The 13,901-nt window shown below is 43.7% G+C and overlaps 1 protein-coding gene across 1 annotated transcript; it reads right to left on the bottom strand.

Moving 5' to 3' along the window:
* Nucleotides 1-4,186: 4,186 nt before the first annotated feature.
* LOC104912525 (probable cation-transporting ATPase 13A4) lies at nt 4,187-13,826 on the bottom strand. The gene is made up of 10 exons (XM_010716357.3): nt 13,353-13,826; nt 12,024-12,066; nt 11,424-11,533; nt 10,978-11,074; nt 10,154-10,226; nt 8,828-9,002; nt 8,425-8,639; nt 7,599-7,687; nt 6,315-6,395; nt 4,187-5,866 (listed from the first exon to the last, which is right to left on the bottom strand). The coding sequence occupies exons 1-10, from the start codon at nt 13,400-13,402 to the stop codon at nt 5,645-5,647; spliced, it is 1,155 nt and encodes a 384-aa protein (XP_010714659.1). The 5' UTR covers nt 13,403-13,826; the 3' UTR covers nt 4,187-5,644.
* Between the last annotated feature and the right edge of the window lie 75 nt (nt 13,827-13,901).

Below are 13,901 nucleotides of genomic sequence, written 5' to 3'. Positions count from 1 at the left end.
AAATCCAGTCTCACGTGTAAAGCCCTTAAATGCCCAGCTTGTGTAACCCATGCATTTCTCTGCTCCCTGACATTGCTGTGTTTACCAGGGTGGGACAGGCTGGTCTAGGGGGGCTGCCTAGTAAAGGAGACATCAAATAGCATGACAGAGAACATGAGATGCCAAAAATTAGCCCAACCATGTCTCATCGACAGGTAACATTGATTGTTAACTGTATTGTGCCTTGCCTGCACAGCAAGTGGCCTTTCTCTTTTTAATTTTTTTTTTTTTTTTTTTGCTTAGATTGCTCACATTTCACTCAGGCTTAATTACACTGGTAATCAGTGTGTGTAGTTACAATAAAACCCATCAGACGTCATCCACAGTCTATTGTTGTTATATAATCCAATATCCAGAGACACCCCGTGTCCTGTGACAGTGTCAGCAAGGTATCTCCCCTTGGGTCCAAGTCACAGATCTGGACCTGGGCTCGGCTGTAGCACAGTGCAGGTGCATGCTATGGCGCTGGTCTTCACAGGAGACCTATTTTGAGTACCCCCTCTCGCTCTGGGCTTCTCCCCAAACCTGAATTTTGGTCCAACGGAGGGCTACAAAGATGGGAAAGGTTCTGGAAGGCAAGATGTACAAGGAGCAGCCAGTCCCTTGGTTTGTTCAGCCCAGAGCAGAGGCTGAGGTGAGGTCTCACGGCAGACTATAGCTCCTAAGAAGGATGGATCTACATGATTCAACCAAATCCGTGTCTGGGGAATTCTGTCAGCTGCGCTTGTGTCCATGAAGCAGCAAAGATGGACCAAATACTGAAGAAACTTGAAAAATCAGAATGATGGTAAGAAAAAACATTTTTTCTTTTTTCTAAGCAGTCTCATTTAGAACCACATAGAAGACAAAGCCCAACAGATATGACACACTTGCAGGTCATTCCTGGCCATTCTTATAAAAAGAAATACTCATTCCTGGCAGTAGTGCTGGTAGTACTGGTTCCTGGCCTTTTACAAGGTCCATCTGAGGACATTCTTGTTGCAAAACACTTGTTCACAAAGAGACAAAGAGCAATCTAGTGCAAGCAGGTGAGTTCTTGATGTCAACCAATGCCTCCTACAACCCACTAGGGAAGGAAACTCATGCAAGGTGTTGTTAGAGGGTTGTTTAACTCATTCTCTCTGTTCTGATCATCTGGGTGAGGTGTGTTTTATGTCCACCCATGCAGCCTCCATGGGATGTGAGGGTACTGGGAAATAGAATGCTTTTATGATGGTCTGGAGGGTTGAACTCAAAGTAGCTGTCAGGGGTTCACTGCCCATCCCAGGGAACCCAAAATATCCATGTTTTTTAGCAGCTTATATAACAGGATGGAGAGGCATCTGAAATGTTTTCATGACACTGAGCTTTTAGTCACTTGCCTTAGGGGGATGAAATGAGGCATCAAGATTTGGGGCTGCTAGCTACATGGAATCACCATATGAAGTTCAGCCAAATGCTGCACTTAGTAGTTGGGGGAAAAAAATACAAAAAAGAGGGGAGATGGTGCAGATGTGTGCCAGAGAAGGAGAGGCAGCTCACCACAGTTGTCTATCCTTGCCAGAAATGTGACTGTTGTTGAGTGATGGTTACAGAAGGCTGCTGAGATATATGAGACAGGACATTATTCCACCCCACTTGCTTCTAACAAGGCCTCATTGAGAGGTCAGGTTCTATGAAGGTGTGAGCTAAATGGAAAGGGTCCAAATGGTAACAAGACTGTTTGGAAAACGTGACCCATGAGGCAGTGTTGAGTAACTGAGTTTGTTTGAATGATGAAAGAAAAGGCTGAGCTGGCATACTGTATTTCCTGTAACACAAAAGATAATCAACTACTCTTTCTTTCTCTTACTTTTGTTATAGATCAGGGAGAAAACCTACATTTCTAGTTAGATTAAAAAATTAGATTCTTGGAGCTAGGTTAGACATTCAGGAAGATTTTCTAACTTAAAGAGTATTTAAATGCTACCTAGAGCAGAGGGAAATCTTGCACCTGCTTTAAGGAAAAGAAGGACAAAAATTGCCAAGGGCGATCTCAGGCTAGGTGGATCTTGTCTCAAAGCAGGGAAACAGGCAAAACAACCACGTCAGGGCCCCACCAACTCCTTCAATTTCCACAGTAACCCCACACAGGTGAAAGAAGAACCCTGCAAACATGCACTTGTGAACCCTAAAAGCAAAGGGCAAGTCTGGGAGCCCTTCAGAGCTGGGGCAGGATGGTGCCCTGCTGGTGCTCTCCATTTCACATGGATATGTTTGATCAGAATTCAGCTTTGCCACCATTCCCTGAGATGCATTGCAGTTGCCTTCATTCTACATGGGCAGTAATATCAAGAGGCCCTTGCTGCCTTCCTAGCCAACAGGTCAAACCAGAAGTCTCTGTCCCCAGCTTTGCTGGGCTGCAGTGGAGAAGCAGGCCCTTCTGGAGGGCAATCCAACTTCTTTTTCTTATTTGTGCACTCAATAAAGCACTGTTTTTGCGTGAGAGCTAGGTATCCACTCAACTATAAGCAAATGTGAAGCTGTAGCCATGCCAAAACTCTCAGCTGCATTATAAAGAAAAAAGCAGGTACTGTGCAGACAGAAGTACAGATAGCACCCTCTGTCCCCAAAGAAGCAAAAGATCGGCATCTTTTAGAGCGAGCTTTGTTCCTCCTTTGCTCCTGTGCACTGCCAAGCAGGCGTGCTGAGTAGTAGACAGAAACTGCGATGACTGTATCAAAATAAACAAGTAACAAATAAAGGAGAAGGACAAAAATAATGCAATTTCCTTTTCTCATTATCTAGGACAATTGTGTTTCAAAGAAAAATCCAATTTTGAACTTAGCTGTTAAGAATGGCTTGTATAGCTCAGCGCAGTGCCAGCGCTGCAGGCAGCCTGCCCCTTTGATTTCACTGTGCTAACTGGGATGGATATTTCTGCAGGCAAAGATCACTGGGGTCCATCTAACTGGTGTCTGCTGCCAGACATAAGAGGAGAAAGTGAACTCAGAGCTTCAGTCACCCCGGAGGGGTTTTGAGCTCTGTTTGGATAGCTTGGGCTGCCAACAAGGGCTGTGGAAGGCACATCCAGGTCTGCCAGGCTGTGTCTGCCTTTATGCAGCCTTGGAACTTGCAAAACACTCATTTCATATCCCCTGAAAAAATGTTTCTCATTAAATGTCTATGTTTTGTCTCTGTTTCTTAACTGTTCTGTCAGTGTAACAGCTTGGGAATGCTAAGCAACAAATTCAAACATTAGGCAGAACTGAGCACCTACGTTGTACCTGCCTCTCTTCTAGGCACAAACATATAAGTATGGATGAAAAGCATGTGGCCCATATCTGACAGACAGACTGTGAAAGCAGAAGCTTCTTGTTACTGCTCGTGACATCCTGGTACCCAGAAGGATAAGGTTCTTCCAAATTAATGAGCACCTCAAAAAGCAAAACTGAAAACTTATTCCTGAGCATGATCCTAAATATCACCCCATTCCAAGTCTGAGGGGACTGCCTTATCAGTAGGATGTGGAGCTCTGATGTCCCGCCAGAGGTGAGGGTATAGAATATGGGGTCTTGGATGTGTGCTTAGGAGTGCTCTGCAGAGATGATGTTTGCAGCACCTTCCCTGCCTTCTGATGGCCACAGAGTTACACTGCACAAAGAGTTCAGTGCAGCAGGGTGGACCACATAGCACTGCTGATCTGTGGCTGGTATGAGTGAGGAGAGATGATAAAACATACCCCCACTTTATGGTAACTGTTGAGTCCCAGCCTGAACCACTGATTGAGTGCCTGGGAAAAGGACCCAGTCAGCCCTGGGAGCACAGGTGAAGGCAATTCACCTGTGACACCAGAAGAAGTGGAGCCCGGCTGCACATCTCTTAGACCTCATTTAAGGGCTGACTGCTGCTGTGAAAGGACCTCTGGAGATCCTTCCCTTGTGGAGTTTCCCTTGTGAGCCTAGATCTTCAGAGACATGTGAGCACTTTTTCTTTGTAATGCCTTTCCATCGTGCTAGTCCCTTTGTCATTACACCTCTTGTATTACCATACCATTGTATTGATTTTTTTGGTTTTTACACCCACTGTGGCTGGAGACACTGGACTTATAAAGGGAGATGGAGCAAAAGATTGGCATCTGAATGAGTAGCATTGGTTAAATATCACCTAACATCTTTATTCTCTCTTCCTTCAGGTAAAGCTGTCTTTCAGCCTTAGTAGGCAAGTAGGTCTTTATCTTGTCAACTCTACAAGAACCACACGTTTACAAAGAGCTGACACTTCTATGCCATTCCCAATTGTGACATAAACATAAATTATATGCCTAGTCTGCAAACTGCAGCAGCTGCCAGTTTGTTACATACAGCAACATTTCTTGTGTGCAGGAGCTTGTAAATGAGGCAGTGAATTTGGTCTCCAAGGAAATTGTTACTGCATCCCAAACAGAGGATGGCAGGAATGACACCACTAACCTACTCATGGTTTCTCCTGAAGTTGCATGCATTGCACAGGACAAGAGATAAAACCTCTCACCTTCATCTGACAATGGATATTGTTGCAAACTGGTAATTCATCTTAACTTCAGAGAGAGATTCATGAACAAATGTGAACTATTTCCAGTTTGGATGTTGTGTGGTCCTGTCACCTAAATTGCAATAGATGGGAAGGTATTTAATGTTTGTGTTGAAGTTATCTAAAATGGGTGAAAAAATATGTTGATCCAAATAAGTGATTCTTTTTAGAAAAATAGTTATTTTTTTATTCAAGCTAATCTCTTTTCAAAGACAGTTCTGATACAGACTTGTTGAATCAAAACAATGCAGTCTCCAGTGACTGCTTTTGGTTTTCCAGAGCTGCTTTGTACTCTGAAAGACCAAAGGATTCTTTACCATGACTCCTAGCCTGCCTCAATCTCTGGATTTCTGTGTCAATGCAAGAGTGGTTTAGCACTGAATTTTAGGAACACACAGTCTCCAATGCTGAAGTTCTCAGAAAGCATTCCTCAGCCCTGCCCAGGAAATGCATGGGCAAGCTACTTCTTTAAATAACAAATTGTGCACTCAGCTCAGAGGGGACAACGCCCACACACACCTTTCCCAAAGGACGAAGTGTTCCCCTTGGTCTGAGGCCACGCTGTTTTGTTGTACCCCCCGTGGGCAGACTTGCAAAACATGGTGAGCGGAAAGTCAGCCTAGCATCAGAATAAGAGTAAGAAAACACATGCTCATTAAAGCTGCTTTTTTGAATAGATGAACTTAGCAGAAATACTCAATGTGTTGCATTTGCGTACTTCAGAAGAAATTCTTCACAATGAGTGAAGCATCACTGGAAGCATCACTACACAATGCAGCTCAAAAGGATGCAGCAATGGCATTTCAACCACAAGCACTTTGTGAGCTTTCACCAGGCTGGTCCATTTGCACTGTCAGCCATTTCTATGAGGTTGAGGGGAGAGGAAAAACAGCATTACAGAATTCTGCTACTGCAGCCAGCTTTTCTGCTTCTGGTTAACTGGAAAATGAGCCAGATCCCGTTAGGATTAGAATGGGGGGTAGTGATGGGTCAGTCCTTTTGTTTTTATGTCTCTGAGATAGTCCTTCTACAGCCAACTGCAACTATCCTCAACGTCTTTCCACTGCATTCTCCTTCATAGTGCATCCTCATTGCTGTCAAATGTTGGATTGGTATGGCCTCCCATATCTTCTTCTACTGATACTGCCACAGAATCTGAGAAAAAGGTTTCATTCAGAGGTGGCCAGGCTGAGTCCTGTTCTAACACCTGCTGAAGCCTCTTATAACGGCTCTTGGAGTGGTACTGAAAAGTCATCTTCAGCAGCAGCCATAGGGCTTTGTTCTCAATGATGGCTTCCTGTAAAAGCAAGAGCAAAAGGGAAATTCTGGAGGATCCGAACAGTAGTTTTTCCTCTTTACCCATAGGACACACACAGCAAGTAGACACCTAGATCTCCTATTCTCTCCTGCTCATTCACACTCCTTAGGCAGCCTTTTACTGAGGACTCTTCTTAGTATCTCTAGTAGAGTTCTACTAAAGCCTTCTCATCTTTCTCCAGCTTGGGGCAGGGTTTGAAACACTTCATTAACCAGAGGAAAGGAAAGACAGTTGGGCCTGGCATTCCTCACATCCAACCATTCGGATGTGAGAATCTGAAAAAAGAGAGGAAGTGTAAAGTAGCAGCAATGGTTTCTGTTTGACAGGTCATTCCTAAAATGGACTGAGAAGGATGGAAAAAGAGTGAGAGCTGACTCTTTTTGTCTCTCTAGATAGCTGACAGGTGCATTCAGTGCAGTACACTCACCTCAACAAGAAAGGACACAGCCAGTGTGACTGCCAGCATCATCACCATGGAGATCCGCCACGTGGTGGGGGTGCAAACCAGCTGGGAGGAAAGCAGAGGCAGTAAGCAGTCTGTGCACATACTGACATGGGTTGGAGCTGGTGTCATCGAAATCCAGAATCCCAGACTGGCTGTACACTGCTGACAAACCAGTACTGCTACTTATCCTGAGGAATTATTGATAAAGAAGCATTTAAACTTGTGACCCAGCAGAGAAACCAGAACTGCGACAAGAGGTCTAAATGCTTCCTCTCTTCCTAATATCAGAAATACTTCTGGGTATTTCAAACTCCAGAGTTGGTTCCAGTGTCCCATAGCTGTCAGCACTGGGTTTCTGGCTACAGCTCAATTTATTTTGGAGATGCAGCTCTGATCAACGTTCAGATCAGCAGTTGCTCCGGAGCTAGGTTATTGCAGCTTCTAATTGCCACTCCTTCCTTTTGCCTTCTCAGCAAATCCTGTGCGTTCCCTCCAGACAAACCGGGTTTCCGCAGTTCTCCCCACAGGCATTTCAGCCCCGCATAGCTGCACTGCTGACACTGTCCTGTGCCACTACAGTCCACCTCAGGGCTAAGACTTGCTGCTTTAAAGTGCCATCTCGTGGCAGACTCTTTAACTGGGTCTGCCTGCTTAGCCACTGCTCTGGATTCTGCTGTGCATTGAAGCAGCTGGGCTGCTTGGCATTCAAAATCCAGCTGTGTGCCTCTCATCTCTGTGTCTGTTTCAGAATTCCAAAGCCACTTGCTAGCTTTCATACAAGGATATAGGACTGAAAGCAGTATCACGTTCAGTATTTGCTATCCAAATCCAAAACACTTCATCATTCTGATCACAAATGTACTGGGGAAAAAAAAACAGCTGTGCTTTTGCTGTTTGTTCCTGTGGCTCCTTCTACAAGGCTTTGTGACAGTCACAGTGGAGAATATTAACATCTTCCTTATCACTTCTAGGCTCAACAAACTGACACCTCTGTCCTACAGCTGATGCAGATCTTATCCTTCCCTTACATTTCTCTTAGGATGAATTTGCACAAGGTAACCCTCAGGTTGCGTTCTGCCAGACAAAATCAGCCAAGCCCTGCTGGTAATATTATCATGACAGATCATCTATTGCCTTAGCAGCCAGTTGATCTTCAGAGGTGTCAAACATCCCTGCAAAAATCTGTGCCTTTTGTTTAAAACACTATTAGTGCACTTATAATAGGACCAGCTATAGGAGGAAAATTCACAGTGGAACAATACTCACATCCATCTTAGAGTAGAGATCATCAATATCAGCAAACACCAGAAAGAGGCAAACACCCAGTTGCCCTACAAGCACGAGTACGAACACATCTGTAGTAACAAGGAAATAAAACCACAGCTGTGAGTGCACTCATCTGTTTCCCTTTACAGCAGAAGATTGAACCCATCATTTCTTATTTTAAATAGACATGCACACACACAAAACAAAAAAATTTTTAAAAAAAGGTCCAGGAGAGAGCAAGGACATTCCAACAAAAGTTTTACTTAGTCAAACTGATACATAAGAGGCTGGGATGAGCCTTGAAGCCATAGATCTTAAAATGTCAGAAGAGTATTTTGATCATCTGAGCTGAACCTCAGAAGCCTGAAAAGACAGACACCCTTCCAGTGAGTCTCAAACCAAAGTCAGCCCACTGTCATTTTTTAGCAGCACAAAACGTGGGCCCAGCCCAGAGAGTGGCACACCACAGGATGTCACTGGGACTTCAGAAAGAAACACCTGGCACGGGCTGCCCAGGGAGGTGACAGAATCACCATCCCTGGAGGTTTTAAGAGAAAGGTAGATGTCACACTGTGTGATGTGGTTTAGAGTAGGCACAAGCTAATGTTTGGACTGGATGATCTTGGTGGTCTTTCCAAACTTAATGATTCTGTGGTTCTGTGACCATGAAAAGCTGGTGTTTAGTCATTTAGGAATCTAATGGTGAGCTCCTGCTTTTATTGGCTGGCATCACTGCATCACCTAAGTCAAGTTTTAAGTTTTCCTGAGTGAACTGACATCTGGAGTTGACTGACTCACAGATCCCTTCCCCTCTCCCCACACTTACAGTTGGTGTAGATGGGTTGCCTAAAAGGCCTTCCCTTGGAAAACACCAGTGCTATGATGAGGCAGTTGATCGTACTTAGCAGCCACACTGTGGTGTTTTCATAGCTCTTGTAGCCATTGTCCACTTCTGTAGGGTCTCCATCTCTCACATCATGGAGGACAAGTCTGGAGGCAGAGGAAGAATTCTCCATCTGGCTGTTCACTGAGAGGCAGGCACTGCAAAAAAGCATTGTTGGAATTGTTTGGGACCTGCAGACAGCACTGCTTACTGTAAGCAGCTGGTGGGGAAGTACAGGGGTCTATTTGCAGCTGCTCATCCATGCTGTAGTCAAGCAGTCATTTCAGGTAAAGCTGTCTAACTAGGTGTGCCATGTGTCACCTGGAGTCCCAGGAGGGAGGCCTACCTGTGTATATCAGTCTTGGAATACCAGGGCTGCTTCTGGACCATTAGAAATCCAAAAATCTGCATGCCGAGGCTGAAGAGGATGTTAAGTATGACGGAGAGCAGCAAGGGAGGTGAGATGAGTTGGCTAGGAGGCCTGTAGGGAACCAGTTTTGGGTAGGCTTCTGTGAAACTCACTGAAACATGACAGAAACATTTACTACTGTGTCCAAAACAGCAGCAGTGTACTGCCTATTACATACAGCCTGTTATCAATGGCAGCGTTTCTACCATTTACAATGTCCATTCTAATACTTTCAATTATTATATCAAGCACAAAATACAGTGTTATTTTCCTACAAAAGCTTATTGGCCACAGAATATGTTAATTAATAGAATTTGACTAGCCTGAGGTATTCTTGGAAAACAAATCTTAGATTTTGATTTTATTTGGTTACTGTCAGGCCCAAGAATATACGGATATACTCAAGCTTTCCTGTTCTTTCAGTCACCTGGTGGCTGTGGCTTGGAATGTTTTGTTGCCTACGTTCTGTGTTTCCTGCTGCACTAAGCACCAGCTCCCAGTTACCTGGGGATACAGAAGATTGCACAGCTCCTTCCAACAAGTTTCCCTCTGTTGTTTCAGAAAGTTATTCAGATTTTGAGTAAGCCTCAATGTGGTGTTGCCAAATAGGGTATTTTAAAACGAGGTAGCTTTCTGGTGTTACACTTTCAGGCTTGAATTAAATGAGACCTCTTCTAGTTGTCTGCTCCAGTAGGGGTGGAAGACAGTCATGTGCTTTTAATACAGGATTTTTGTGCTCCTGCACATTTCTACTTCTAAATCTCTCTCTACATTTGCTCTTTCTCAACATCCCTTCTCTTTCCCCTCCATCAGTGGTTTCCTCTCTCATTCTTGGCCCACAACATCCTGCTCTGTAGTGCCTGACATTCTTCATTTGTTTTCTTGTCATTTGCATATTGCCTCTCCTGCCTACATATCTCCAAATGTGAGATGGACTCCATGCAGTGGATCTGTTTCCCAGAACAGCAGGAAAAAGCCTTAATAAACCTTCCAATTTGTTAGGTCAGTTTGCTTTTTCTCCCTGTAGAGACAGCATCCCAATTATCAACCACCTACGTGCTCAGCAGTTACAGCACTAAGAAACAACCATCTTATTTTAGAGCTTTCTCTTCTCTGACAAGATGTCTTCTCCAATAATCTAAATATCCAGTTCTCTATGCGATCTCTTTCCTTTCTTTCTGTACTAAGGACTACACATTTCCAAGAAGATGAAAAACACATGAAATGCATTCTCCTCAAACAGAGGATGACTAATTGACTTACTTGTCATACCAATTACAGTGGTAATAGCCAGATCTTGAAACAAAAATTGGTAATTCCCAAAGGAGTTTAGTTGCTGAAAAGAGGAACAGAAAAAAAGAAAACATCACACATCAGGCATTTGCTGTGGGCTTGTTTATATCACCTCCAGAAAGCTTAGTGTTGTTTTTTGGGGGGAGCTAATTCTCAGCTGCTTGTTCTGAAATTCCAAGAATATGCTACTCAGCAGATAAAGGGACCACACAATCCAGCACTGCCAATAGATTCGTCACTTCTGGGCCCGCAGTGAATACTCTCCTTTTGTGCATTGTTTGAACTAACGATGCTTCCAGTTCACTCAATGCAATGAAAAAAATTCTATTTGAAGAGACATGCCCTTTCTCAGTGCTGGGTGATTTCTGAATGTAAAGCCCTCCTCTCTAGTTGGGAAGAAGCCATGTAAAAGTGGTTTAAGGCACTCTAGAGGATTTTGCTTACTGTCAAGCTAATTTACGCTTTAAGCGCTGAATAAATTGCAACAGCACATGCTTATGCCAGATTCTCCCATTCCCCCACATCTGAAATACTGTTCAATATCTCATTCTTCTTTTTGCTCAGTGTGGATCCTGAGCCCATTGGCTGGAGTTAGTGGGAATAATTCCAGTTTTCCAGATGAGAGTACAGAAGGACTAATGATCACCTCAGTTCACATGAAGCTCCATATCCTAGGGTGTTTTTTTGTTTGTTTGTTTGTTTGTTTGTTTTGTGGTTCTTATGCTATGTTTCTCCTACAAAGGAGAGTAGCTCATCCAGTTCTATCAAATAAAGTCCATATTCCCAAGACGTACCCAGTACAGTAGGAGAACACCAAGGTACTGAATGGTGCTATACAGAGCCATGTACTTGAACATGCAGAAGGAAGTGACCAGGGCAGCACGGCCTTCCCTGCAAGAAGACGTGAATAAAGGACAGCAATTAGGTGATGGTCTGCTCTTGTTGCCAGTCCTCTCAAAATGCAGTTATAAATAAAGTGTTTGCCACAAGGAGAGAAATCTCTACCATTCTTTTCTTCTGCTCAGCTGCAGTTGCCTTCCTCCTGTGGTTTGAAGGGAAATACATCTGTCTGTATCTTAAAGGAGTTTAAGACACAAACTGGCCATATGGTGATTTCAGTGCCAGATTTATTTTTCTCCATGTATGTGCATTCTGGCTCGGTGGGAACAACAAACACTAATATTTGAGAGCAGTGGGGAATATCTCCTTCACATAACAAGAAACGAAAATCCATGCTTACCTGATGAGCTCTGGCACACACGCTATGCTGGGGGTTTGGGATGTGAAAGGTGAAGCCACCGATGCCTCCTGCTCTGACAATGATATCCCTGCATGTGCCACTTTCAAAGCCTGAAAAAGCATATTGCTCTTCAGCATTCATAAGCCAGGAAAACCCAGGATATGATGCATCAGCCAAGAAATGTGTCCTCATTACAGGATATGTTCTGTGAAAAGCAGCAGTCCCTCCTCACTTCCTGCTTGTGCTCCACCCAAAAAATTTCTTCATTTGGATTTGGAGCAACAGGTCCAAAGCAGTAAGGGGATGACAGCATAAGAAAGACCATTTCCTACAGACCCAAAAGCCATCAACCCCAGCTGCAGAAGGCAGGATTAGCAATGCCTCCTTTATCAGTCCTTCTTTGGAGTCACAATTTTTGTAGATGTATAGGTTCTTCACTTCCTTCTCCTGGGAAAACCTTGGGGACTTTGTTTAAGTGCAAGCAACTGCTTCACTGCTGAGATGGCAGCACTCCCATCTCCAGCATGTGCTCAGTTAGCGATACTCTACTGACAATGCATTCCTTTTTAAACAAATAAATTATAAGGAATTCTCACTTACCCCACAGTCATTGGCTCCATCTCCACACATGCCCACAAAGTAACTAAAAAATAAAGTGACCTGCAGTTAAGTGCTGGGGAAAATGAGACCTATAAGCAAGAGGGAAGCAGAGTCTCCCCTATGCAAGTTATTTCAGTAAGTTATGCCAACTTTTTTTAAAAGCCCATTTGGAAAGCTGAAAGACTGAAATACAAGCCCAAGATCCCAGAATACGCATGTCCCTAGGCTTGAAACTCAGATGTCTCTCCAGTAAAGTCTTTTTGCTTGACAGATTGAATGCATTAACATGTAGATTTATCTTCATTACAATTGACTCAGTTTTCCACTCTGAGCGTAGTAAAGTTGATTATGACAAAGGAAGGGGTTAATGGTGATGGCCCAGCTCAGAAATGATGGATTGCACACACTGGTACTTCATGTTCACAGGGAACAGATATCAACAGGGGCTCTGCTTTGGGGTCCAGACCTCCCAGTGTCTCCAGGGGCAGATAGAGAGTGACAAAGACAGCTGGAGGAGGGAAAGTGTAGGTCTTAACAGGCTATCTGGGGAAGCTCCCTGCCCTGATGGTGAAGGATGAGGCAAGGCTTGTTAAACCTAAAAGTCCTTATAGCAGCATCATCTGTACAAAACAGTCTTGTTCTTCAAGAGCTGAATCATTTTTGTCTTCAGTTGTAGACACTTAGATTAAAGCTCAGGGAAAGTTCTCACTGTGAGGCACTGAAGGTTCTCCAGGGAAGCCAGATAGTGCTCATACCAAGCTAGAACAGCTTACGAATTACCTTGCTCTAGGGCCTGGGACCAGGTAGTTGAGGTGGGAATCTTGACAAGCCCTTGTAATCAGTTAAATAATAGGCAACGAGATACTTGGGACTCAAGGATATGTATACATCTGCACCTCGAAGATGGTGCACAAGGTTATAAAAACGCAGATAGCCCTGATGGGTCTTCTAATTCATCAAATGGAGTAAAAAGACTGTTAGCAACAGAAAAGCTGCATTGCTTGGATACATTTCAAAAATTCTTGGGTAGATAGGTTCTCCTGCTTCAGACACAGAACAAGAAGTAAGAATGAAGAATGGAATTAACAAAGAAAACTCAGAATTATGAGACTGTTAGGTCTTTGATGGGTTGTAAAAACAACATAAATTTCAGTGTCTCTTCTTCAACAGACTTGTGGAACTTAATTTCCTGGCTGTACTCCTGTAGAAACTTCAATTTTGTGCACTTTTAGGGAACAATACATTAGAGAAAAGCTATTTTTTATTAAACTCTTCTGAAGTTTGGAAATTCCTCAGACACTTCATAACTCGGTGCTTATAAGAACTTACTCCAGCTTTTGAAACTCCTCTACAAGGCTGGATTTCTGACTGGGAGACATTCTGGCAAAAACTGTTGCATTTAGCAGGAGCTGTCAGGAGAAAAAAAAAAAGGAAAGGGATGTTTTAATAAGTTGATATAAGAGTCACAGGGATTTCAGTGATAATCTGGAATAGAAACAACCCAAAAGTCACATTTCCAAACAGCTGGTGCTAGATCCCAAGGCAAGTAAGACTGAGGATCAAAGATAAAGTGTATATTAATTTTGAAAAAATTGTGATTGCAATTAGGACATAAGTTCCAGTGTGTTGTCTGTAAGATGAACAAGTATGTAGCAGAAATGCTGAGTCACGGCCTGAAGCAGTGATTGAGCACCTGGTGGGAAGGCAGGGCCAACCCAGTGGGGCTCAGGTGCATGCAATGTACCTGAGTGATGAAAAGGGGTAAAGCCAGGATGCACCCCTTCTCAGACCTCGTTTCAGGGCTGGCAGTGGAGGTAAGGGTTTCTTCTGGAGATCCCTACCTGCCTGAGACCTTTCAAAGGTAAGCAGCTCTTTTTT

Source organism: Meleagris gallopavo, chromosome 11 (genome assembly GCF_000146605.3).
Source record: "Meleagris gallopavo isolate NT-WF06-2002-E0010 breed Aviagen turkey brand Nicholas breeding stock chromosome 11, Turkey_5.1, whole genome shotgun sequence".
Classification (NCBI taxonomy): domain Eukaryota; kingdom Metazoa; phylum Chordata; class Aves; order Galliformes; family Phasianidae; genus Meleagris; species Meleagris gallopavo.
This window is presented reverse-complemented; position numbering and strand designations above follow the sequence as displayed.

Coding starts and splice junctions, on each gene's coding strand:
- LOC104912525 (XM_010716357.3), bottom strand. CDS start 13,402: ATGTCTCCCAGTCAGAAATCCAGCCTTGTAGAGGAGTTTCAAAAGCTG. Junction 11,075..11,423: donor TGTGTGCCAGAGCTCATCAG/GTAAGCATGGAT, acceptor GTCTTCTTGCAG/GGAAGGCCGTGCTGCCCTGG. Junction 7,688..8,424: donor GCAACCCATCTACACCAACT/GTAAGTGTGGGG, acceptor TTGTTACTACAG/ATGTGTTCGTACTCGTGCTT.